At 52.9% G+C, this 23588-nt stretch overlaps 1 protein-coding gene across 3 annotated transcripts in view; it reads right to left on the bottom strand.

Annotated features, from left to right (window-relative positions):
- The window catches only part of SMAD7 (SMAD family member 7), a 30489-nt gene extending 8883 nt beyond the window's left edge, over positions 1–21606 (bottom strand). The window contains exons 1-3 of one of the 3 annotated variants that reach the window (XM_032259420.1): positions 20714–21606; positions 19344–19397; positions 13478–13549 (exon numbers count right to left, since the gene is read on the bottom strand). In XM_032259420.1, coding sequence (XP_032115311.1) covers positions 13478–13549; positions 19344–19397; positions 20714–21326 — 739 coding nt within the window. In that variant the 5' untranslated portion in view covers positions 21327–21606. Of the gene's footprint in view, positions 1–13477; positions 13553–19343; positions 19398–20713 lie in introns of all 3 variants that reach the window. The other 2 variants (XM_032259419.1, XM_032259421.1) reach the window with 2 other exon arrangements.
- Positions 21607–23588: the final 1982 nt, after the last annotated feature.

A 23588-nucleotide genomic window follows, 5' to 3' on the forward strand; every position in this document is an offset into this window, starting at 1 on the left:
AAGGGGAGGAAAGCCACACAAATCAAAAGCTCTTGTCTGTCTCGCCAGCCGGGCTGACGCGGCTTCCTGTGCCCCAGCGTTCAGCCGTGCAAATTACAGCATGTACCCAGCAGCCTCCAGCCACTGCCGTCTGAGGAGGCCTGCTCTGCCCAGGCTCCTCGGAGAGAGGCCTCAGAGGAAGGGTGGGGACTCCCGACCCAGCCAACTCCATTCATAATATTGACAGTAAAGGGCCTCTCTGGCTGCTGTTTAGCGTGCATGCAGCCGAATCATTTCTCAAGTTTGAATTTCCAGACACTTCCCCTCCGTGGTGCACCAACCGGGTTCCCCCTGTTACCCCCCAAGTGACTCAGAGCAGCTCTCTTCAGGAAGGGGGTTCACATGTTAGCAGACATAGAAGCCCTTAGCTGCGCATGGCATTATCTGCTCAGCTGCCTTCCCTCTTAGCATGGCCCTGGCATCCCCAGGAAGACACAAGGGCTAGGACAAGCCTGGAACAGAAAGTCCATCATGTCCAAGAGGGACATCCAAGTCTCTTGGATCCACCCACCTACCCACCTGCCACGCTGAAGAGTGTCAGGAGAGTCCCCAAAATCCCTATCTGGATTCCCAAATGGGCAGCTGGCACTGAATGCTGATTTGATTCTATTCTCATTCTCATTCTCTCTCTCTCTCTCACACACACACACACACACACACACACACTTTAAAGCATCATAAAAATCTTAATACAAACCACTACATCATAAGCCAATTTTCCAAAAGGACAAAACCCCTAGATGGCCAGGACAGTTTTTCCCTGGTTTTGCAGGTGTGGGGGCTCCGTGTGTGCAAGAAACCAATCTACTTTTGCTGCGGGCCTCATTTTCATAAAGCCCAGGGTACCAGGACCCCTGGTCCCTGGAAGGTATCACAGGACCCAAATGCAGACCCAGCCCTCTCGCACCCATCCCCTACAGGTCCAACTCCTCTCCAGTTTCTAGAGGGTAGGAAAACTGTCGGAAGACGTGGAAAAATACAGTGAGAAACAAAAGTCCTTTTCATCCCTCCCCTCCCCCAGCTCCCCTTGTTCCATAACAATTATGAAAACTGTTGGATGGGATGGCATTTTGAACATTTACTGCATTCTGGCCAATAAATTCCAACGCTGGATCTGATGGAAAAGCTCCCTTCTCTCCAGCAAGCTCCCTCCCTGGCCCCCTCCCCGAGCACTCCCAGCCCTCATTCCATCTCTCACTTTACAACCCAATACCAGGGCTTGGCCAGGCCAGGGCCGCACTGTACTTAGAGGGAAAAACAACAGTACGCCAGCCTGGAGACAGTGTGCAGACTGGAAAAGTTAATCATTACTTCTGTCTGCCTCTGTAATCTAATCTCTCCCGCTTGGACACACTCACTGTTCAGCCATCCCAGCCCTTTCACCCCTAAAGCACCCAGGACCTCCCAGACCTGAGCCCCAGAGCCCCACTCCCTCTGGCAGGCCCTCCCACTCCTAACCTCCAGTTAGGAGGTCAAGGGAATAAAAGAAGAATGAAAGGGTCCCCCACCCAGAAGCTGCTGTCACAAGGCTCTGGAGTCCAACTTACACGGCCAGCTGCTCCATGCTGGGTGCCCCACCTTCCAGAGCCTCCAGGCCTCCCAGAAACGTGGGCTCCCATAAATGTGAGCTCCAATCTAGCTGGTTACTGCAGCAGCCCAGTGCTGCCCCTCCCCCACTGCACAGGGACAGACTGTCCCCTCCCCCCTTTCTCACTCTCTCTGCCCCAGGATTCACCCTCAAGCCCACCCCCAGTGGCTGGGCTCCCCACCCCATGTGATCAGAATGTGCAGTCACACAAGTCAAAGAGACCCTGCCATTGGCGACGCCTTAAAAAATTAGACACAGCATGACTGTAGAACTGAGCAATTCCACTCCTGGGTACATATCCAGAAGAACTGGAAGTGGGGACTCCAATGGTGTTTGCACATCCATGTTCACAGAAGCACTATTCACACCAGCCGAAAGGCACGAGCAAGCCAAGTGTCCATCAAGCAACAAATCAACCAAACGGGATATCCTTACAATAAAATATTATTCAACATGAAAAAAGAAGGCAGTTCTGACATACGCTACAGCATGGATGAACCCCAAGGCCATTATGTTAAGTGAAATAAGCCGGTCATAAAAGGGCACTGTCTATTCCACTTCTATGAAGCACCTAGAGAAGGCAAATGCAAAGACAGAGACGTGCTGGGGGGAGGGGAGGAGGGAAGTTAGTGTTTCTTGGGGACAAAGTTTCAGCTAGGGAAGATGAAAAGTTCTGGGGGTGCATGGTGGGGACAACAACAGCACAGTATGAATGTACTTAATGCCACAGAACTATACACTTAAAAATTGTCGATATGGGCCGGGCGCGGTGGCTCAAGCCTGTAATCCCAGCACTTTGGGAGGCAGAGGCGGGTGGATCACGAGGTCAAGAGATCGAGACCATCCTGGTCAACATGGTGAAACCCTGTCTCTACTAAAAATACAAAAAATTAGCTGGGCATGGTGGCGTGTGCCTGTAATCCCAGCTACTCAGGAGGCTGAGGCAGGAGAATTGCCTGAACCCAGGAGGCGGAGGTTGCGGTGAGCCGAGATCGCGCCATTGCACTCCAGCCTGGGTAAAAAGAGCGAAACTCCGCTCCAAAAAAAAAAAAAAAAAAAAAAAAAAAATTGTCGATATGGTAAATTTCATGCGTATTTTACCACAATAAAAGAAAAAGGCCTCGGCTCTCTTAATACTCTCCTTTGCACCCCATAACCTGTCCTCCTAAACACAGCGTTCCTGAAGCGGGGAATCCACGGGTGGGGCTGGGCTTCAGCAAGAATATCGGCCCTCTGCAAATGTATACAAACTGCAGTGTATCCTGCCGTGCATTTTTCTGGGCAAAGAGTCCTCAGGTTTCACCCATACTTGAAGAGTTTGCAAGCCAAGAAACACAAAGAACTGCAACCTTTTTATTTTAGAATGGAAGCAGCCGACCCGGCGCGGTGGCTCAGGCCTGTAATCTCAGCAATTTGGGAGGCTGAGGTGGGAGGATCACCTGGAGTCAGGATTTCAAGATCAGCCTGGCCAGCATGGGGAAACCCTGTCTCTTCTAAAAAAATAAAATAAAAAATAGAATGGAAGCAGACTTTGGCTACAACAGGGGTATCACTGCCACACCCCTCAAACCCAAGAGACAAAGATCACATCACTGAATGGACTTGACAGCCAAGTCCAAGCCTTTATTTTGCAGATGAGAAAACTGAGTCCTAGAACACAAAAATGGCTCCTTCAAAGGCCAAGCGGCCAGCCAAGGGGCTAAGACACTCAGCCTCAACCAGGACAGCAGGCCAGCCTCTAGCAACAGAAACCTGGAGGATGCTGGCCCCACCACTGAAATTCTCTCCTGGCCCCCTCCTGGGACTCGGGCATCCTGCACACCCTAGGGGGGAGGGGGGAACTTTTGAATCTTTGCAGGCCCCACTCTCCAGGGCTCTTCCCCAGGAAACAGCCCCCAGCGGGGTTTTGATTGTGTCCCCACTGAGCAGGAGATGGGGCCCATCTATTTGTAAGAACTGTACCATGCACTCAGATCACACTGAGAACAAACTTCTTGCTTTTCCTTCTCGGTTACTGATTCATGAGGGGGTGGGGCAGGGCTGGCTCAGAGGCCGAGGTGGGGCTGACCAGGTCCCCAGGCCCAGCTCTTGATGACCCTCACTTAGCCTGCTGGGGACGAGGGGACAAGACACTTAACAGCTTCAGGAGGTGACTGGAAGGTGGGACAGGGGACGGGGACAATCATTTAACCTCCAAGTAAGCCACCCCAGAAAATGCAGACAGCTAATCTGCAGTTGGCACAGTGGTATCTTGGCGTCTTATTGTTTATGTTCCAGTTGAGTGACAGGCCCAGATCCAAACCTAAGAAAGCAATACTGAAATGAGCACGCAGTCACTGGCCTAGTTGTCCGAGTTGTCTGTGGCTGAATGAAACTCCCAACTTTGAAAGATGAAACTGGAGTTGAGACCAGATCTTCCCTTTCTGCTCTGATCAAACCCCCAGCAAAAACAGCTCTCCCAGCGTTTTCCTCCTGGTGGGGCTCCAAGGAGGAGCAAGAAGAATAATTCAATTAGTGAACTCCACAGAGCTCCTACCCCATCGGTTGGCCCCAGGGGAACAGACAGGGAAGGATGAACCTGAAAATGAAACACCCTGGTAACTCCATCTTAGATTACCGCATCCAAACCCGACCCCAGATGGGCCAGGGCGTTACACACAGGGCTGACACCTCAGAAACGGGCTTGACCTTCAGATTTAAAATTTAAAAGCAACAGTCTCATCCCCCAGATGGCCTTCATGAGAATCAAGTCCTCTGGAGTTAAAGGGAAAGTCACTCCCGGGCTTTGAAAACATCCCCTCTCCCCTCTGGCTGTCAAGACATTAGACTCCATCTTTCCAGGCGTTTCCCCACCCCTCGGCTGTGGTCCACTGAGGAGCCTGGTGCTAGGCTGGTCACTTCCACTCTGTGCTGCACCCCAGGTACTACCACAGTCAGGAGGGTGGATTATAACCACAGCTCCTGTTCTTCCTGCTGTCATCTTACAATCATCAAGGAGGCAGGTAGGAAGACAGGCTAGAACCAGAACCCGAGAGACTGACCTCTGTTTATCCACAAGCTTTGCTTTATCTCAATTCTCAACAGGCCACACGACAGAAGCAGAAGCAGAAGTGGATGACTCAAGAGCTCTGCCTACCCCAGGGGCCCACCACGGCACCTCCCAGTACCCATGGCCCAGCTTCCTGGAGGGACCAGGCTCCTCTGTCCTGTAGAAGCTGCCCCTGCCTGCCTCCAGATAGAAGCAACTCCTATTCAATCCCCATTTCCCCCAGCCCCATCCCCAGTGGAAGATGACTCAACATCATCTTCAGACAAGCCATTCCATCTGCTAATTTTTAATTCTATCCGGGCCCAGGAACTGGTGCTCTGCAGAGCACACAGCCTGGCACATAGTAGGTGCTCAATATATATGTGCAACATAAATGAATCACAAGGACACGCTGGCTTCTTCCAAAGCAGTGGGCCCACCCAGCTTCATACCCGGCAGAGGGAGGCACATGTGAACCCATCTGAGAGGGGAGCCCACCTTCCACACAGCGAGTCAGCCAGAAGGACCAAGTCCCTCTCCAGAACTCCCTGCGGAGGACGAAAGGGAGACGCCCGTCTGCCCTAGGCCACGCTCAGCCCGTGTCGGCAGATGCCGTTGAGAGGTGTTTCCAAGGCAGGCGCCAGCCCGCCACCCTCTGTGGGCACACCACCTGCCCATCGCATTCTGCTTTGGCGTCCTGCTCTGTTTGGACAAGTTACCCTCACCAAGTGTTCAACAATGCTTTTACACACCCCAGGGCCCTTGTTGTGTTATGAAAACAAAGCACACTAAGGAAAGAGCTGGGAGGGTGGGGGTGAGCGTGAGTGGAGAGCGGGCCAGCCACACACAGGTCTCTTTCTTTCTTGTCTCTATCCTAAAGATGGCTCCTTGGCAGCACGGGCGGGGCTGTCCCATGCCTTGTGTCATGAGAACAATGACATCTACAAAGAAGGATTTAGAAACCTGGAGATAAATCCATGGAACTGGCCTTTATCTACACCACTGGAGGGCTGCGTCAAGCCCCTCTCTGGGAGATGCTTCTAGGTGACCCGTGTCACCCCTTCCTCCAAAGCACAGCACGGTTACTGGACACAGCTGTACCAGGGGCGCTCCAAGACCCGTTTCCCCTCCACTCCTCACTAGCACCCTAGAAACAGTCTCAGGAAAGTTACAGAACTCCTGGGGGGTAAAGGGGACACGGCTTGAAAAGACAAAGGCGGCCCTGAGTTCCCAGTGGCCAAATGCCAGGTGCGTCTGCTGGGGAAAGCAGTACCGGGGCTGGGGCACAGGGCTAAAGGCGTGAGTGAATTCCTACCTACCCTCCACCAAAAAAAAAAAAAAAACAAAACAATCTTTTTTTTTTGCAAGTTAAAACTGAGCTAATGACACTGGGTGGGGCTCCGTGTTGAGGACTCCGAAGCCAAACCAAAATTAGCTTCCAGCCAAAAGCTGCTCCGCCTTACCATTTGGGGAAGGAAGCTGAAACAGTCATGAAAGATTCTTTAGTAAAATGGGAAGTAAGGCGGCAGTTAACATTTCAACTGAAGGTGACCCTTCTGGTATAATATTTTTTTAAATAATAAAAATAACATAAAGTTCTCAAACAGCCTTTCTTAAAGAAAATGGCCTAAACCTTCTTGTGGGAGTGGAAGGGAAGGAAAAAGAACACAACACAGAAACAGGCTAGCCGTTTCTCAGCCACTACCTTTCACGAACCACTTTTTTCTGGAGTTCTTCTCAAAAAAGAGATGATGCAATTTCCTGTCTTGTCCCAATATTTCCTGTTAACTTACGAGGTGAAAGTTATCACCCTGTTTTAAATAACTGTCCACAACGCCGATGAAAGTCCCTTTCCCCTGCCAGTGCCCATCTCAATCAAAAAACATCCCCATTTTAGAATACAAATACCATCATTTTCTACACCTTTAAGAGCTGGCTTCATAAGAAGCCTGGTTCTCTCTATAGCAGATACTGAATCTACAGGAGCAGCTTCCACGGGAATGGGGGTAGTGGCCCAGATCCCCTAAGTGACCCCACAGGGAGAGACAGAGGGGCTGGGAGGCTGTGAGTCCCCCAAATGAGCCAACAGGTTTAGGTACAGTGGCCGGGATCGGGTGAGTGTTGCTTTCTCCGTGTGTTAACCACTAAATTGAGAACTGTGCCTCAGCAGTTAATAATATCTTCCCGCTGAAAATAGCCCGGAGAGGAAGCCTCTGTGTGACAGTAGGCAGGCGGCCAGCCTCGGGGCTAGCCATTCAATACTGAGCAGAGGTGGTAGGGCGAGTAGTGACCTCCCGGCGGCTGTGCTTACAGTATCCTCCCTCGAAGGGAGGGCGCCCGGGCCAGTCACCTGCTGCCTCTGCAGCCCTAGAACCTGGGCAAGGACATCACAGGGACTGGGGTCTCCAGCTGCCCAAGAAAGGTCTGGAATCACCAGCTTTGGGAGCCAACCCTGGTACCACCCTGGTTCACAGTCACTAGGCTGGGCAGGCCAGGGGGACACCATAGAGTGGGAACAAACGTATTCACTTCCCCCAGCAGAAAGGTCAGGCTGGGAACCAAACCAGAGGGAACTTTCCTGTCTCTCATTTCTGGAATCCACAAAGAAAAAGGGAAGGTCGAAGGATCAACACAGATGTGTCTGCATGTTCAGGTCACACACAGCAGAAGGCCTGTAATCCCAGCACTTTGGGAGGCCGAGCAGGGTGGATCACTTGAAGTCAGGAGTTCGAGACCAGTCTGGCCAACATGGTGAAACATCGTCTCTACTAGAAAAAAATTAGTAAGGCCCGTGGTGGTGCCTGCCTGTAATCCCAGCTGGTAGGGAGGCTGAGGCACGAGAATGGCTTGGACCCGGAACGTGGAGGTTGTAGTGAGCCGAGATCAAGCCACTGCACTCCTGGGGGACAGTGAAGCTGGGTGACAGTGAGACTGTGTCTCAAAAAACAAACACACACATCAGAGATCGCAGGCAGACTACCTGTCCTGCTTCCTGGTCCATCAGTGTGCTCCCCAACTTCCCATGTGACCTCCAAAAAAGGGCGGCCACCAAAACAAGTGTCTACCATCAGCAGGTCCCAGGCAACTAACAGAAGTCTCTCCGACTTTACTCCCTCTAGTCATTGCTCCTTACAGATTATACAAATATCTGCATGTATTTAAAACCTACCACTGGCCATTTTTTGTCAAAATTGTGGTAAAATACATATAACCTAACATGTGCCACCAATGGCATTGAATACACTGGGACAATGGTGCGGCCATCGCCACTCTCTAGTTCCAGAACATTTTCATCCCCCCAAAAGGAAACCCGGTCCCATGGGTCACTTTACAATGCCATTCATGACAGCAAAGAAAACAGTGAACCATGCAGAGTTATGCATAATAATTTTCCCTCAAATGTTTCTATAAGCAAGCAAAAAAATCTACCGGGGGAGCTGAATCCTGAGGGATTTCCGTGTGCGAGCAAGTCTAGGAGCCAGCACTTCACAGCTTTTGTTTTCTTCTGCCAGGTGGCAGACACCTGCTTTGAGGGTGCTTCTTCAAGTTCAAGGCCTGGACTGAAGGGAATGCAGCCCGGCCTGGCCATCATAATTCTGCAAGGAACGATACGATGGCACAGTAACAGCAACGTTAAGGAAGCAAAGGAAGCCGAAATTGATCATGAATTCTTCGGCATTTCCTCCCTTTCCACTGCCCCACTGGCTTTGAGCTTGCCACGGAGGTCCCATAGGGGTACAAGTCTATGCAGCTATAGCCAGGCTTTGCTAAGGAAAGGCCCAAGTGTATGTGTGTGAAGGAAGTTGAGGGGTAATCAGCGTGCCTGGCCTTCGCCTGGCCCCCTCCCCCTTTGCTGGCCCAGTTCTGCCTGGGGACAGGATGCGTGAGGCAGCAGCCCATCTTGTCTGGCCGGCACAGCAGCCCAAATTTGCTCCAGAGATTTTCAATGCTGTCACTCTGTATTTAACCCCTGTCTGACTGCCTCATTCTTTCCAGGACAAAAGGGGTTTTATCAGTAAGCCCTTCTCCAGGGGGAAGTGTATGACCTGGGGCACTGCAGAAGAGACTGGGTCCAGGACTGGTCTTCACCAGGGTGTGGATGTGCACCAGGTGAGTCCACCCTAGCTCTGAATCATCCTGTTGGCAGGTGTTTAAGGAGAGGTAGAAGGTGTCCCTGCAGTTCCAGACTGTCATTTCTCACAGTGGCCTGCAGGGTACTGAGGAGATGGGAAGGAAGGAGCTCACTCATGGTCACGTGCACCTGTCCACCAGAGTCTCCCAAAATCCATGCTCAGGAGCATGTGGGTGAAAGGCCCCCATGCCTGTGAGCTCAACCTGCACCCCCTGCCCTCACTCCACAATGGTATTAGAGACCCCCGTGAAACCATGAGCTGTTTTGTTGACAGGCAAGGGGAGGTTACATTTAAAACCAGAGCAGCAGGCACCCAGGCCCAGGTTTCCAGTTCACAATCACAATTCCAAGCCAGACAATGAATAATTGTTCACGTGCAGCTGAACAACTTTCCTTAAAACAGGATGGAGCAATGTTTCCTAAGCTACTTGGTTTGAGCCCAAGTCAACTGTGTACTAAGCCAGGGGAGCATTTTCAGATTATCTAGGTATTTCTGAAGGCTCTCCTGTGAGACCATGACAGATGCCAGCAGGGATCAAAGAGGAGGAGAAACATTCTTGGATGCCAAATTGATACTGACTCAAGGACACTCCCACCCCCCAGACTTGGGAACATACGAATTTAAGACCTTAGCAAAGGAGTTGGCCACCCTTGGGTTGGAGGCATGGTGCCGTGTCTCTCCAACAAGCATGACTTCGCACAGCCAAGAGATGGGGTTTCCCAGGACATGTGACCACTTCTGTCTCCACCGCCTCCTAACTCCCTCCTTGAGATCCATGGGAGCACTTCTTTTTAAGTTTAAATAACTACAAGTGGTTGCTGGCTTCCAATCCCTACCCCAGCTGGGAAGGTCCATATGGCTGAGGCCCAGCCAGCTCCAGACATTCATCTATACAGGAGGAGTCTAGAGGATGAGCCCGCAGCTGAATAGCCTAGAACTCACCAGGGAGATGATGCTCTCAACCCACCCAAGCCAGGACAGCAGACAGGCAAAATGAAAGCCCCCAGACAGAAACTCCAGATGGAGGCTGCAAAGATGCAGCTTCCAGCACATGCTTTGCATTCCCAGTGACCCCCAGAAAGCTCTGGGAGCAGAACGAATCTTTTCCATTTCCACCACAGAGCTGAGCCCAGAGGCTTCCCAGCTACATGAGACCTCTCCCAGGTGATCTTCCTGAGCCATGACACAACCATGTCCAAGCAGCAGCAAAGACCTGTTCTGGGGTTGCACACCTTTCAAAAGACACGCACCCTAGAGGGCCGGGCACAGACTGCCAAATCACAAGGCAGAATCAATCCAAACTCCACACCCAAGTCCAAAACTCTTGGAGAGGCCACCCTGACATTAACCCACCCCGGTGACAGGGACCCCAGCCTATCCCAGAGCCTGCCTAGGGGCATCTGCACTCTCATGTGTTTGGACACGGGATTGTCTATCTGTACATCTGCAGCAACACCCACCCACCCACACACACACACACACACACACACACACACACACACACACACACACACACACAAGCCTGCACCCAGCAATCCATCTGTCTCAGAGAGCCAGCTGTCAAAAATGAAAGTACAATCTCCTGGAAGCAAGTCACTGCCTTCTAAAAATGTCCCGTTTTCCCAGACTGAGGAAACTTGCAGGGGTGGGGTGTGTTTCACTGCAAGTCCCTAAGGACCAGGGCTGTCATCTACCGTCCTCCAACCCCCCAAAACAAAGTTGCAATGCTGGAATTCCAACCTGCAGCCAACAGCCCCGCCCCCAGGGCTCCTACCCGACCACTCCCCTTCCTCCCAGGCAGCTTGCAAGCGCGCAGGAAAGGGAAGGGCCAGCCTTGGAGTCACCCCTGCATTTCAGGAGGGGGCAGGCCTCTGAGCACACCCCACCCCCACCTCCGAGGCACCACATTTTCACATTCGGCTGTTTTTTCTTTCCCTTCTTCCCTTGCCAAGAGAATCAAGCCCTGGCTCCTGCTGCCGACCTTCCTCCCACCCTAAACTGAGCCCCATTCATTTAGCCTGCTCTCAGCCAGGGCAGGACAGGAAGGAAAACAGCACACAGGGCCTGTGAAAGAGGCTCAGAGAGGTTATTTCAAGGAGGAGGAGGAGGAGGAAGAAACTCCTCGCAGGCGTTTTCACTGCTCCCCACATTGCTGCGGGGCTCCCACCCCCCAACCTCAGCATCTGGCTATGCCCCTCCCCCCATCCAGCCCTGCCACATCCAGCCCTGCCACTGGCCTCATCCTCAGCAAGGCAGGCACACCCAGGCCACCCCCCATGGGATGATCCACTTCTTGAAAAGGAGGAGGTTTGGGCTTTCTCCATTTACAAAACTCTCTGCCTTGGGCCGGGGCCAATAAAGTTCCCTCTTGGAAGGCATTCTCACTACAAAGAGGACAGCTCTAGGCTTTCTCGTGCCCATCACGTCCCCTCCAGATGCCCCCAAACCAGTGACATCAACCCCCAAAACACTGTCTCCAACCTACCCTCCCCACCATGGTCCATTACAAATACACTGCTCCAATTCTGAAGCCTTCGGAATTAGTCAATCAAGAGGTGAAATTCAAAACAAATGCTCTTTCCATGCGGAGGCCCCCCTCTTTTTTCTTTCTGCAGTCTTGTTAAGCCACACTGTCCCTCAGAGAGTCACTGTGCCTTCCTGTCTGCAATTACCTGAGGAGTGAGGGGAAGGAGTTAATGATTGTTTTACCCCCAGTTTCTTTCTAGGACTGGAAGAGCTTTGGGGAACAAAAAGCTCACCCACCTTCAGGCACGGTGGCTCACGCTTGTAATCCCAGCACTTTGGGAGGCTGAGGTGGGTGGATCACCTGAGGTCAGGAGTTTGAGACCAGCCTGGCCAACATGGCGAAACCCCATCTCTACTAAAAATACAAAAAATTAGCTGGGTGTGGTGGTGGATGCCTGTAATCTCAGCTACTTGGGAGGCTGAGGCAGGAGAATTGCTTGAACCCGGGAGGTCGCAGTGAGCTGAGATCACGCCATTGCACTCCAGCCTGAGCGACAGAGTGAGACTCTGTCTCAAAAAAAAAAAAAGACCACCCATCTCATGAGGGCTTCACAGGTCACATGGCAGGGCGGGTGAGGAGGCTGGCATCTCAGCCTGGTGTCGTCATTTCCTCCGGCCAGGGAGACAGACAAGATGTTATCAATAACACAAACCTTTCGAAAGCTGCCACTTCCCTTGCTTATTTCATGTGGTTTGGAGGGGCCAGGGCTCCTCCCTGCACATTCAGGGTTTAAAAAATAAAATCATCTAACAACATCCTGAATGTGTTATTCTGCTGAGACCCTATCCTCTCATTGGCCTTCTTTCTTTCAAGAATTCTCTCAGCCTTAGAAAGCAGAAAACATGCAGCTCACACACTGCTGCCTGTTCTCCCTCCTTGAGGCCTCTCTGTCCACTCCCACCCTCCTGCCTGAAGCCCCTCCCCTCTCTGGGTCCCTCTTTTTCCTGCCCAATTCTCACTAGAAGCTTTGAGTAAACAATACCTTCAGTTAATAGTCAGAATATATATTGCATTGAAATGAAAACAAACAAGGGTCTCCCTAAAGACTTTCTCAGCAAGCCAAGTTCCTGGAGAGGAGAGCCAGGGAGGGAATCGTCTGGAATGCACTTTGCCTGGGCCAGCCATGGATTAAACACTTCACCAAGCAGTCAAAGCAGGCACCCCACAAAAGAGGGTACACCTCACAAAGGAGGACACACCTGGACCCGGCACAGCTTCTGCTCCAGCTGCTATCACGTGATCCTACAGGCAAAGAAATGCCAAATGCCAAATGCCCAAAACTCTGCTGGCATTTCTGTTTTTAAGGTTTTCCCTCTTGCTTCAGCCAGTTCTTAGAAAATCTAGTGATGACACGTAATGGGGATGGAAAAACAGGTAGAAATAGGATTTCTTCAGAAAACATGAAATGCATCCCATGTACATTGCCAGTAAGTTACTCTAAGTATTAGTGTCTTTTCACGTCCTGAGGACAACAATCCTCTGGTGACCCACTGCGTCTCAGCCAGCCCCATGACCCCCAGCACTGGCATTCCAAGCCTTCACGCACACCTGTGGACCCTAAGAAAAACCTGTCCCACTGCGGGACAGTTATAGCTCCTACTGTCGGCAGTGCTCCCACCCCGGTGCTCCCAGCCGGGGACATGTGCTACAAAATCCTGCAGCAAGCTGGGCTGGGAATCAGAACTTGGAGGGAAGCCTCAGATCTACTCTGAAACCCCATCGTACACTTGGGATCTGTCTTCAACAAGTTCCTTAAAGACAGGTCCATTCCCTTTACATTCCCCATGCGCCAAGGGAAAAGCAAAAAACAGCTCAAACGCATGAGTTAATGACACCAAAGCCACCAAGCTGAAGCCCCTCCAGCCAGGAGCTGCTTCAAAAAATCACTGGGAAACACTTCACACACCAAAGCGGTCGGTCTCCAGCTAGCTCCTGTCTCCCTGTCCATGGAACAGACCCAGAGTCCTGGCTCATAAAGGACTGTAGGCTAAGGAGCTGAAGGGCACCACAATGTCACCACCAATGCACCCAGCTTAGGGCACATAAAAATGAGAATGAAGTCCAGACCAGCTGGGGTGGCGGAAGGCCACCCCCATTCCTCCAGTCTCTAGCAATTTCAAGAAACCTTGGAACTGCCAGGAAAATAAGAGAAAGCATCTTACCTGAAAGCCCCCCAGGGGCCAGATAATTCGTTCCCCCTGTTTCAGCGGAGGAAGGCACAGCATCTGGACAGTCTGCTGTGGATTTGAAAAGGGGAGAGAAGGAAATAAATACACAAATAAAAACACCAAGATCCACCTTTAAGCACATTCTAAACAGCATGAAAGACAAACCACACATTCCAAAAGGCTGACTCTCGGCCTCGATGCTGATTATTAATGGTCTGCTCAGGCTTCACTGCCCATCGTAAGACAGACCACAGCACCTTGTCACCTGTCTGGGCTCCGGGCAGCCAGTTAATCATTACTGGAGTCAGGCTCAATCAGACTGGCTGGAATTTCTCTTGCATTACCAGTCCCCCATTGAGGATACCAGGTGGTTCCCAAGGTCAAAGGAGGTTTGAGTTGGACTTTCTCAACCCTGGTTGCTCTGTCATCCCTCATCAAGAGCAAAAGCCTCCCTCCTTGGAGCCCATGTCCTCTCTGCCTTCATTCTTTTAAAGGCAGGTTCCCCAGGCTAAACGTGGTGGCTCACGCCTGTAATCCCAGCACTTTGTGAGGCTGAGGTGGGCGGATCACCTGAGGTCAGGAGTTTGAAACCAGCCTGACCAAAATGGAGAAACCCTGGCTCTACTAAAAATACAAAATTAGCCAGGCATGGTGGCAAATGCCTGTAATCCCAGCTACTCAGGAGGCTGAGGCAGGAGAATCACTTGAACCTGGGAGGCAGAGGTTGTGGTAAGCCGAGATTGCTCCATTGCACTCCAGCCTGGACAACAAGAGCAAAACTCCATCCCAAAAAAAAAAAAAAGACAGGTTTCTCAGTTCTTGAGAACATTCACAAGATTGGTGTTAGGCTGCAGCAACTTCTTTTCCCTTTTTAATTGAGTAGTAACTTAAGTATAACAAAGTATACAAATCCCAAGTAGACACAATGAATGTTACTCATGTATACACCTGTGTAACCACCACCAGATCAAGACAGAGAACATTCTCAGCAAGGCTCCCAGCCGGAGGGGAAATGTTCTACCTCTTCCAGGCTAGTCCAAACCCCTCATCCCTGGAAACTTTCCCAGGCAACCCCAGACCTGCAAGGCTCTCTGCCCTCAGTTCCTATAAAACCTTTCTGGCACCCAGCACTTGGAGTTTCCTCACTGATTTTTACCTTTAGATTGCATCTGCCCTTAACTAGACTATAAGCTTCTCTTCAACCTTTCTGTCACCCTCAGGTACTCAGCACAGTGACCTCACTATTAATGAGGATAATGACAATTCCAGCTGAGAAACAGAGACTCCACAACCGCCCTCCAAGCAATTAAAGCGAAAAATAATGTCCATGAACCACAACTAATTAGTCCCATGAAACACAAATATACAAGACCCTGTAAGCTTGTCACGCACCACTGACAGCGCCAAACTTCCTGAAGTCCTAGTAGAGAGCCCGGCTAAGGAACGATGCTGCCCAGGTCCGCAGCAAACACAGCAGGTTGGATCGCACAGACACCAGCCTCCTACCCCAGGCCACTAGGACAATGTCCCTGTGGGTTTCCAACTGGAACCACTTGGCCATGCTGGCAAATAGGAAAGCCAGAAAAAAGAGCAGCCAGGGGCCAGCAGCCCATGGGAATCCTCTAGCGGCCAACGCATACCCCCAAATCATCTCTGGGTTTCTGCTGTCTGCCCTCTTTAATGTTAAGGTTCTCTCTCTAACTCAGGGTCACTCCCTCTCCCACATTCTCCAGGCTGGAAGGACAACTTTTCAAGAACTCTCCTCAGCAGGGGAGAGGCAGAAGTGGAGGCAGGAGTGGGGGAGGGAATGGCCGAGATGGGCAGGGGAGAAAGAAGACTGTGTGTGTAATCTGATTTTATCAGGGTAGAGTCCAATTCCTAACAGGAATATACAGTTCTACAGGATACACTTAATCAAACAGAAAACAATAGGGGCAGGCAGGAAATGGAGTTACTTGTTAAATGGTGTGTACCCTGCACTTTCTAAACCATTTTGATGGCCTTCATCATTTTCTAGAGATAGGCTTCTCAATCCTCTCCTCCACCCACTCCCCCCAGATGGAAGATACCCCCACATTAAACATGATGACTTATCCAAAGCCACTTCCCTCACCTTTGGCTGGCAGAATCCCAGGGGCAAGGTATGTTTCAAAGGAAAAGCCAGGCATCTCAGAGCAGAGCTGGGACCACATTCAGGGTGTCAGCCCATCTCAGATCAAAGGTAAGCCAGCTCCATGCAGGCAACCACAAGCGTTTTTATGAAATGATGCTCTGCCCTTCTGCAGTGGCTTTGATCTCAGGAGGGATTTACAAACATTAATTAGGCCTCCCTACCACCCCTGTGAAGAAGCAAAGTATACCTGTTCCACAGGCACCCAGGGAAACTGAGGCGTCACTGACTCACTCAAAGGGCCACCCAGTGAGCCAGGCTATCCCCAAAGAGTCCAACCCCTATTCCCATAGCTCTCACTCCCCAGGGAGGCCATGGAGTCCCTGCCCTCTTTCCTGGAGGTGGCCTGGCCATCCAGACTGGGGAGCCACACCTCCATCTCTCACCCACAGAAAAGCTCTGCATTAGACACATCTCTAAAGTGAGGGTCTCACCTCAGGCCTGTGTCGTCTCTTCTCCAGAGCCCAGGCAGACAGAAGCTCTAGGCCACTCCTGACTCATGCAACACTAAATATTACCAAGCCCTCAGTAACTGCTACGTTCTGAGAGAGAAAAAGACTCATTCCTTTCTCCAAGCAGCTCCAACAGAGTCTTTGAAAACCCGACCCATAGGCACAAGGTAAGGGAGCTGGGAGTCCCACACACCATAGTCTCAGCAACTGTGTTCTGAGCTTCTTAAGTACTGTTAAAGACACAGGAGGCCCTCCCCACCAACTGCACCACTAGTATATCCCAAGGATCCCAGCTTTGCCCCAGGTAGTTCACTCTACCCAGAACTCAAATGAACCCTGGTTACAGAAGAACACCACACTGTATCAGAATCCTCAAATTTCTAGGTGGGTACATCATCGTGCCTGTAACATGAATAAATGAGCCAATGAATGAATGAATGAATGATCTACTCTCTTTCATTGCTGATTTTAAAAGAGGCCTAGAAAAGTTAAGAGGAATCTGAGTTAAGAGGCAAATGCAGTGCCAGATCTCAGATCAAGATGCCAGACTTCCAACCTAGATTTAGAAGCTGGATCTGCGAACGGCCACTGGCCACCTGGGTCCCCCAAGAGCTCACCCAGCACCCCCCAAGGCCAGTCATTCTTCAAACCTTTCAGACCATCAGATACAATGGAACAGTGGACACAGAGCCCACACAGCTATTCCCGAGATCCAGTTTTAAACAGCAAATTCTGATTTCTTGTGGGATACGAAGGTGGGGGTGTCTTTCTGACTTCTGACAGCCACAAGTCACAACCGGCTTGCCCTAGGTTCAGTCATGTGAACACTCTTTCAAAGATGGCTCTTTGCTGGTTAAATCACACAGCACCTAGGTGTCTAAAGTCCAGGCCTTCCAGAGGCTGGGTGGAGTGGCTTCAACTACAGCAAAATGGAGCTTCCAGCTTTGAAGCCTCTGCATCTCCAAAGGGTGCAGCGGTACCAGGACCCAGCCCCATTCCCATCGCCTTTTTCCAAGATGGAGACTTTACAGGATGTATTCCTTTAATTGTGCAACTGATTAAGATTTTAACAGTTGTCCACTGTAAAGCTTTGTGCCTGTTTCACCTAGTAACCCCAGACCAAAAATTCAACCTAGAACTTAGAAACTGAAAAATGTAAATGGTCCATCTAGATTCCTGGGCCAAACATTATCCCATACGCAAGATAGGGATGAAAACCTGGGTCAGCGCCCATCTGTGGTCTGACCTCAATGCCCCTGGCCACAGCAGCTGGCAAAACCAGCCCCAGACCTGTGGGAGGGGGGTGTGTTCCACCCCCAGACCTGGCGGTCCTCCAATGTGGCAGGACAATTCCCCTCCAGGGGGCTTTGTCTATTACCGATGTTAAATTCTTACACAATAGCACCTTTTCTCATTTCTTTTTTTTTGTTCTATTTTCAACAAAACATTTTGGGTGAGTAACCAGCTGTCTTAGTTTCCGATCGGCAGGTTAATCACTTCCTATTGGCTGATCTGGAGAACTTTTCTCCCCCTTGGAAATGGCACATTCCTGTCTCTGTGGCTTCTCTGTTTACACACATTTTGCTACCTAATGTCAACACTTGCTAATGAATAAATAGATCACTCCACTCCCCGAAAATGAGGTCCGGGCCTGGCAGAAGTACTGCTTAAATCCTGCGAACAGATTTATCCCAGAGTCTTTGCAGGAAACCAAAGGGAACATGGCCTTTCTTTTCTATGGGTTTTGGAGGTTTCTGGGAACATTTACCCCTGCTGGTCTTTACCCCTGGGGCTAAGGTCACTGTTGTCTCTCTTTTAAGGAAAACCTCCAAATTTGAAAAATATGGAAGGAAAAATAAAAACAGGTCAGAGGTGGCCCCCTGGAAAACTAACTTCATAAAAAGAATTCTTAACTCTTTCAGCCAAAACCCAGTCAAGTTACAGTCTTTAGGAAAACAGAGCTTGGTAATTCCAGCGAACCTTTGTTACAAATACAGAGAGCTGGGTATCTCCTCATTAATAACCATTTATCTGGTGTTTTGTAAATCGAAAGCAAAATATCACATGCTTTGTGGGCCACTTATTAGAACGGGCACCAGGCAAGCAGGAACGCCTTCCCAACTTGAGGGAGCTGGTGGAGTCCCAGGAGGGTTGGCTGCAGAGTATGGGCTTCGGTTACACGTTCATTAAAGTATTTAATTTATGACAACGCCCCAGCAAAACTTTTAATTAGTGGGGGGAAAAGCCCAACAGCCAAAACACATGAGGCGGAAGGAACTGCAAAATTCCAGGAGCTAAATGGTGCCCAACCCTTCACTTTTCCTTCTCCCAGAACCTTGGCAAAATAAAAATGTCCCAAATATTAATGTTTTTACAGGCACCAGTATACAGGGCACAAAAACCAAGGTTACATACAGCCTGTACTTCTAGCAAATAGATCTATCTCCTACTGTAAGAAGGAGTGCCAGGAATTGGGGCTCGTCCTTGTGTCGCCCCCAAGTTCATTTTGCTGACCCTGTCCCCAGCACTGTGAGGTCCAGAGGAGGAACACCTGTGCTGCTGCCGGCCAGAAGTTGAATGCAGACAACCACAACAGGGCTGGTGCCAGTCTCAAATGGGCTGCCCTGGCTCCATGCCAGCCAGTGACAAAGCAACAGACAGGCAGAGCTATGCTCAAAACTTTGATGGTCCCTAAGGAGCATACGAAAGCCCCGGGAGAGGGTTACTTGCAAGTGACTGGGACGGGGGAACCCACACTCTTCTTTAACTGGCTGTTGCCTCTACTGAAATGTTCTAGTGTCTACTCCAGACCAAAGTATTCTTTGCACCTTTTAAAAATGTCTTCCCATCCATCTAATCACCCTTTCCAGATGCTCCGGCACTCACGAAGTCTCCAAGCTTTCCCCACCAACCAGTCCTATTTGGTTCCCAAGATACTTCTTTCTGAACTAAAAGCATCCACGTGTTAAAGCCGAGCCCCCCAGCCACAGAGTGCAAATATGTGAAAAAGGAACAAAACGTAAAGCACATCAAGGGAACGTCTTTGCAAAAAAAACGAAACAAAAACCCAGCCACAACAGAAAGATCCACCAAACTTCCAACAGAGGAAACCTAGAACTAACCTGAAGCAAGCCTAGCACCTTCCTTCCCAGGCCTTTGCCTACACATAGAAGCCCAGGTTCTACGGGCTCTATTTCTAACTTCGACAGGAAGGGTTTTTTAAAAATCAGCTACTCACCAGTTGGTTTGAGAAAATCCATCGGGTATCTGGAGTAAGGAGGAGGGGGAGACTCTGAAATTAAAAAAGCAAGAGAAAATAAAGGCCCAGCCATGAGAAAAAGAGATAGAAACTTATGATAACAGAGGCATTCTTTTAGCCCAACTGTTTGTCTTAGCTGTGGGGGTTGGAGGCAGGGCCGCGAGGCGGTGATTGCCTTGATATTTAGCTGTCAGATAAACAAAAGAGGCCGCCTGGCGCCAGCCTCGGCGCTCCGCTCCTCCACGTCTGCGGCCGCCGCCGCCGCGCTCGGCTGGCCCGGCTGGAAACCACCGGCTCAGCCGGGGCCGCGCACTTCACAGTTCACAGGGCGGGGGGCGACCGTGCCCCCCTCCTCGTCCGCAGACTCCAGACCCAGTTCCCAACAACCCCGGCTCCCCGCCCTGGCCCGCCCCCCAGGGGTGCAATTCACCTCCGCCCCCGCCGGTCCGCTGGGCACCTGCGCGGGGGACACGGGGCTCCCCATTCCCAGCGCACTCGGGAGATGCATCCCAAGCGTGCTGGTGAACTTGGGAGATCTGCGGACACCCGGGGTGAACCCTCACAACACACTGTACAGAAATGTAGAGAAAAGGAAGGAACGGAGAAAGCAGAGAGGATAAAAAAGAAGGAGTTTCAGGGTCTCAGCAGAGGAGTCCAGGCCCCAGCGCAATAAGGGGAGACAACGTCACCGAGGCGCCGGGGGCCGACTATCTATAGACTTCTCTGTACAGAAGAAAGGAAAAAGTAGGGGACACCTAACTTCTGGCTGTTTGTTCCTCAGCCAGGAACTGGCAGAGTTGAAAGGAGATACCCAGCTCGGCCTTCCATCCTAACCCTCTTTGCCCCAAAACTCCAAGGCTACACGGCCACGGCAGTATCTGAGCCACTTGTGTTCGACGTGATTCACCGTATTTACTAAAGGAGAGGAGTCCTTCCAGCCTTTACAGCTCGCTTCTCCCAACCTTCCTTGGCGGGCTTGGACCGGATCCAACTCGGCCACACACCTTAACGCCTTTCCGGGTGCGGGGAGGCGTGATCCCTCCACCTCCCTCTGCACCCCCTTGTTGATCCGGAAATGAAGGCGTCTAATTTTTAACCGCACGTCTGGTACACTGTGTGCAGGAGCAGACCCTTTCGGGGCAACACAGGAGAAAACCTGGAAGGGAACCCCCAGGGAATGCCCTTCGAGTTTCCTGGTGTCCCTTCTCTACTTTCCCCACCAAGTCTCCTCCCAGGAGGGGCTGTACACTCCCCCTGAAGGGGTGGCTGCACACGCACTGCCCTAGGGGCTTTTCTTCCAGCACTGGGGCGCCGGAAAAAATATTGGGGGTGGCGGGGCAACTTCTTACCTAGTTCGCAGAGTCGGCTAAGGTGATGGGGGTTGCAGCACACCAGCTCGGGGTTGATCTTCCCGTAAGATTCACAGCAACACAACCTCTTGACTTCCGAGGAATGCCTGAGATCCGGCCACCTGAACACTTTGCACAGCAGGAGGGGGAGCGAGTAGGACGAAGGCGGCTGCGCAGGCTGCGCGCTGGCGGGCGCCCCCGGGCCCAGCCTGCAGTCCAGGCGGCCAGGCAGCAGGAGGCAGGCGGTGCGCGTCCCGCCGCGGGACTCCACGGCCTGGAGCAGCAACTCCAGCTGCCGCTCCTTCAGTTTCTTGAGCACCGAGTGCGTGAGCGCCTTCAGATCAGCCTCGGCGCCCCCAGCCGCGCCAGCGCCCACGGATGGGGGGTGGGGATGGTGGTGACCTTTGGCACCCCGGACCGCCTTGCCCAGGCAGCATCCAGCCCTGCCCGCGCCACCGCCACCAGCCCCATGCGCTCGACTGTCCGTCGCCCCTTCTCCCCGCAGCTCGCCTCCTCCTCCGCCTCCCCCCGCGCCCTCCTCCTCGTCCTCGCCGCCGGGCGCACGGCTCCTCCAGAGACGCCGGACGAGCGCAGATCGTTTGGTCCTGAACATGCGGGGCGAGGAGGCGAGGAGAAAAGTCGTTTGCCGGCTAAGGAGCGAACATGACCTCCGCACACCATGAAGAAGTCGGGCGCCGAGTTGGGGCAGCAGGCGCAGGCGACAGCAGCAGCAGCAGGGGCCCGGGCAGTAGCGGCGGCGGCCCGAGGGGCGCTCCGTGGCATGCGCCAGTCTCCCGGAGGCCGGGGCGCGCGCGGGGGCCCGGGGGCGCCCGCCGGGGATCGGGGGCCTGCGCTCCGGCTGCCCCACCCCGCGCGGCCCGCGCCCTGCGCGGCTCTCGGGCCCCGGCGCGCCCCGGAGGAACCCGGCCGCCGCTTCCCTGGGGACGGCCGAGCCTGCTCCCGTCGGCGCCTCCCCAAAAAGAGGCCCCCCCGCAGTGGCTCCCGAATGTCGGGCTCGCCAGCCTCGGCTTCCTACATGGAAGATCCGCGGGAGCAAAAAACGAAAGGCGTTCGGCTGGGCTGCTGGAAGAAGGAAAAAGCCTCTTTCCCCCTTGCTAAGCAACTTAATTTGGGGGTGGGGAGAAGCAGGCAATTAAAAAAAAAAAAAAAAAAAAAAAAAAGCAAGCACGCGATTTATTTTTTTCCTCTATATCCTTAGTAACCGGATCTCCTCGAATTTCGTGCACACGAAGGCTCAGGGGAGGGGGCCGAGTGGACTTCACCCCGCATGAGACGTCTGGCGAAATAAGAAGGCTCTCTCAAAACCTAACAACCAAAATATGCAAAGCCCCAAATGAAAAACACCACCTCCTCGAACCTCGGAGGTCTGGGGGCGTCCGGCTGGAGCTGGGGCTTAAAAAAAGAAAATGTTTACAAAGTATAACAAGATGTTTGAGGGGTGGAAAAACGCATCCACGAGTTACACCCCCCCTTTTTTTCCTTGCAGAGTCCCGCTGGTCTTCCTCTCCTTTTCTTCTGCCAAAAACAAAAAAAAAATCGTGTATTTTTTTAATCCACAGAAAGCTTTGACTAGACCGCTTCAATCCTGCGCATCTGGGTGGTTTAGGGGAGTCTCTGGTCTTCCCTCCTGCGCGCCTGGGGGCTCAGGTCCTCAGCGGGGACTTCCTCGAGGCTGGCGGGGGCGCAGGGGCAGAAGATGCTGCGGCGACGGCTGAGCCCGGCGGGGCTGACAGCACAGGGGAGGGCGGCGCGGCGGCGGCGGGCCCCAGGCGGGTAGCGCGTTCTCGCCCCCCTGGGCACAAGCTGCTTGCTAGTGCGGGGGCCGCTGGTGTCCCTTCCCCTGGCCGCGGCTGGCCGCCGGGGCTCCCCGCGTGGGCTGCTCCCCTTGACCCAGCTGCGGCGGCAGGAGGCCCGGGTGTCCTCTCGGCGTCTCCTCCTCCGAGACTCTCCTCGTCGCGCCCGGGAGCCTCCTTGTCCCCCGTCCGCCCTCTCCTGGCGCTCGGGTCCTTCTGCCGCCGCCAAGGGCTCGCCGCGCCGCACTCAGGGGCTCCGGGGCCGGGCGCTCGGCGGCTCGGCGCCGACGGGCTGGCTCTGTCTCGGGCAGCTCTCTCCCGCGCTGCGAGCGGACCGAGCACGGCGCCCGGCTGGCTCGGCTGGCGCGGCTTGGGGACAGGCTCTTCCGTGCGCCGAGCAGCAAGCGAGTGTGCCCGGGGCTCGCCGCCTCCCGCAAGGCCTCCCGCCCCCGCCCCCTTCCCTCCCCCTTCCCTCCCCCTTCCTCCCTCTTCCCTCCCCCGCCCCCAGCCGCCGCCGCCGCCGCCACCTCCTCCTCCCCGCCCCCCCCCGCCCCCCCCTCCGGCCCTCTGCTCGGCTGGTTCCACTGCGCAGTGGCGCGCCCGGCTCCGGCCTCGTCACGTGGCCGTCTAGACACCCTGTCGCTTTAAAAAAAAAAAAAAAAAAAGCGATTGTGTTTCGCAAACAACAGATCGGGTTTCTAAAAGCTATTTCTCCCCCCAACCCCCCGCCACCGCCACCCCCTCCCGGGTCTGTAGACTGGGTACCGATGGAGAGGAGAGAGAGGTGGGGGGCATAGAAGCTCCCAGAATCTACTGAGCTCCGGCCGGAGCCATGGAGAAATTGGAAACGCAGGGAGCACCGAGCGGGCTTCGCCGCGAGTTTTGGAGCTGAGCGAGCGGGTCGGTGGCCGGATTTCGACCCGGCGGGGCTTCGCGGTGGCCATCTCGCGCGCGCTCGCCCTAGCGCTTCATTCATTGGTTTTGTTTTAAAGGCCCTGGCGGCGGATCCCTTGGATGCGCCGGAGGGCAACGGGAAGAGAGCGCTGTCTCGGTTTAAAAGG

The sequence above is a fragment of the Sapajus apella genome, unplaced genomic scaffold (assembly GCF_009761245.1).
Source record: "Sapajus apella isolate SASKATOON/1434 unplaced genomic scaffold, GSC_monkey_1.0 scaffold109, whole genome shotgun sequence".
In the NCBI taxonomy this organism is placed as follows: domain Eukaryota; kingdom Metazoa; phylum Chordata; class Mammalia; order Primates; family Cebidae; genus Sapajus; species Sapajus apella.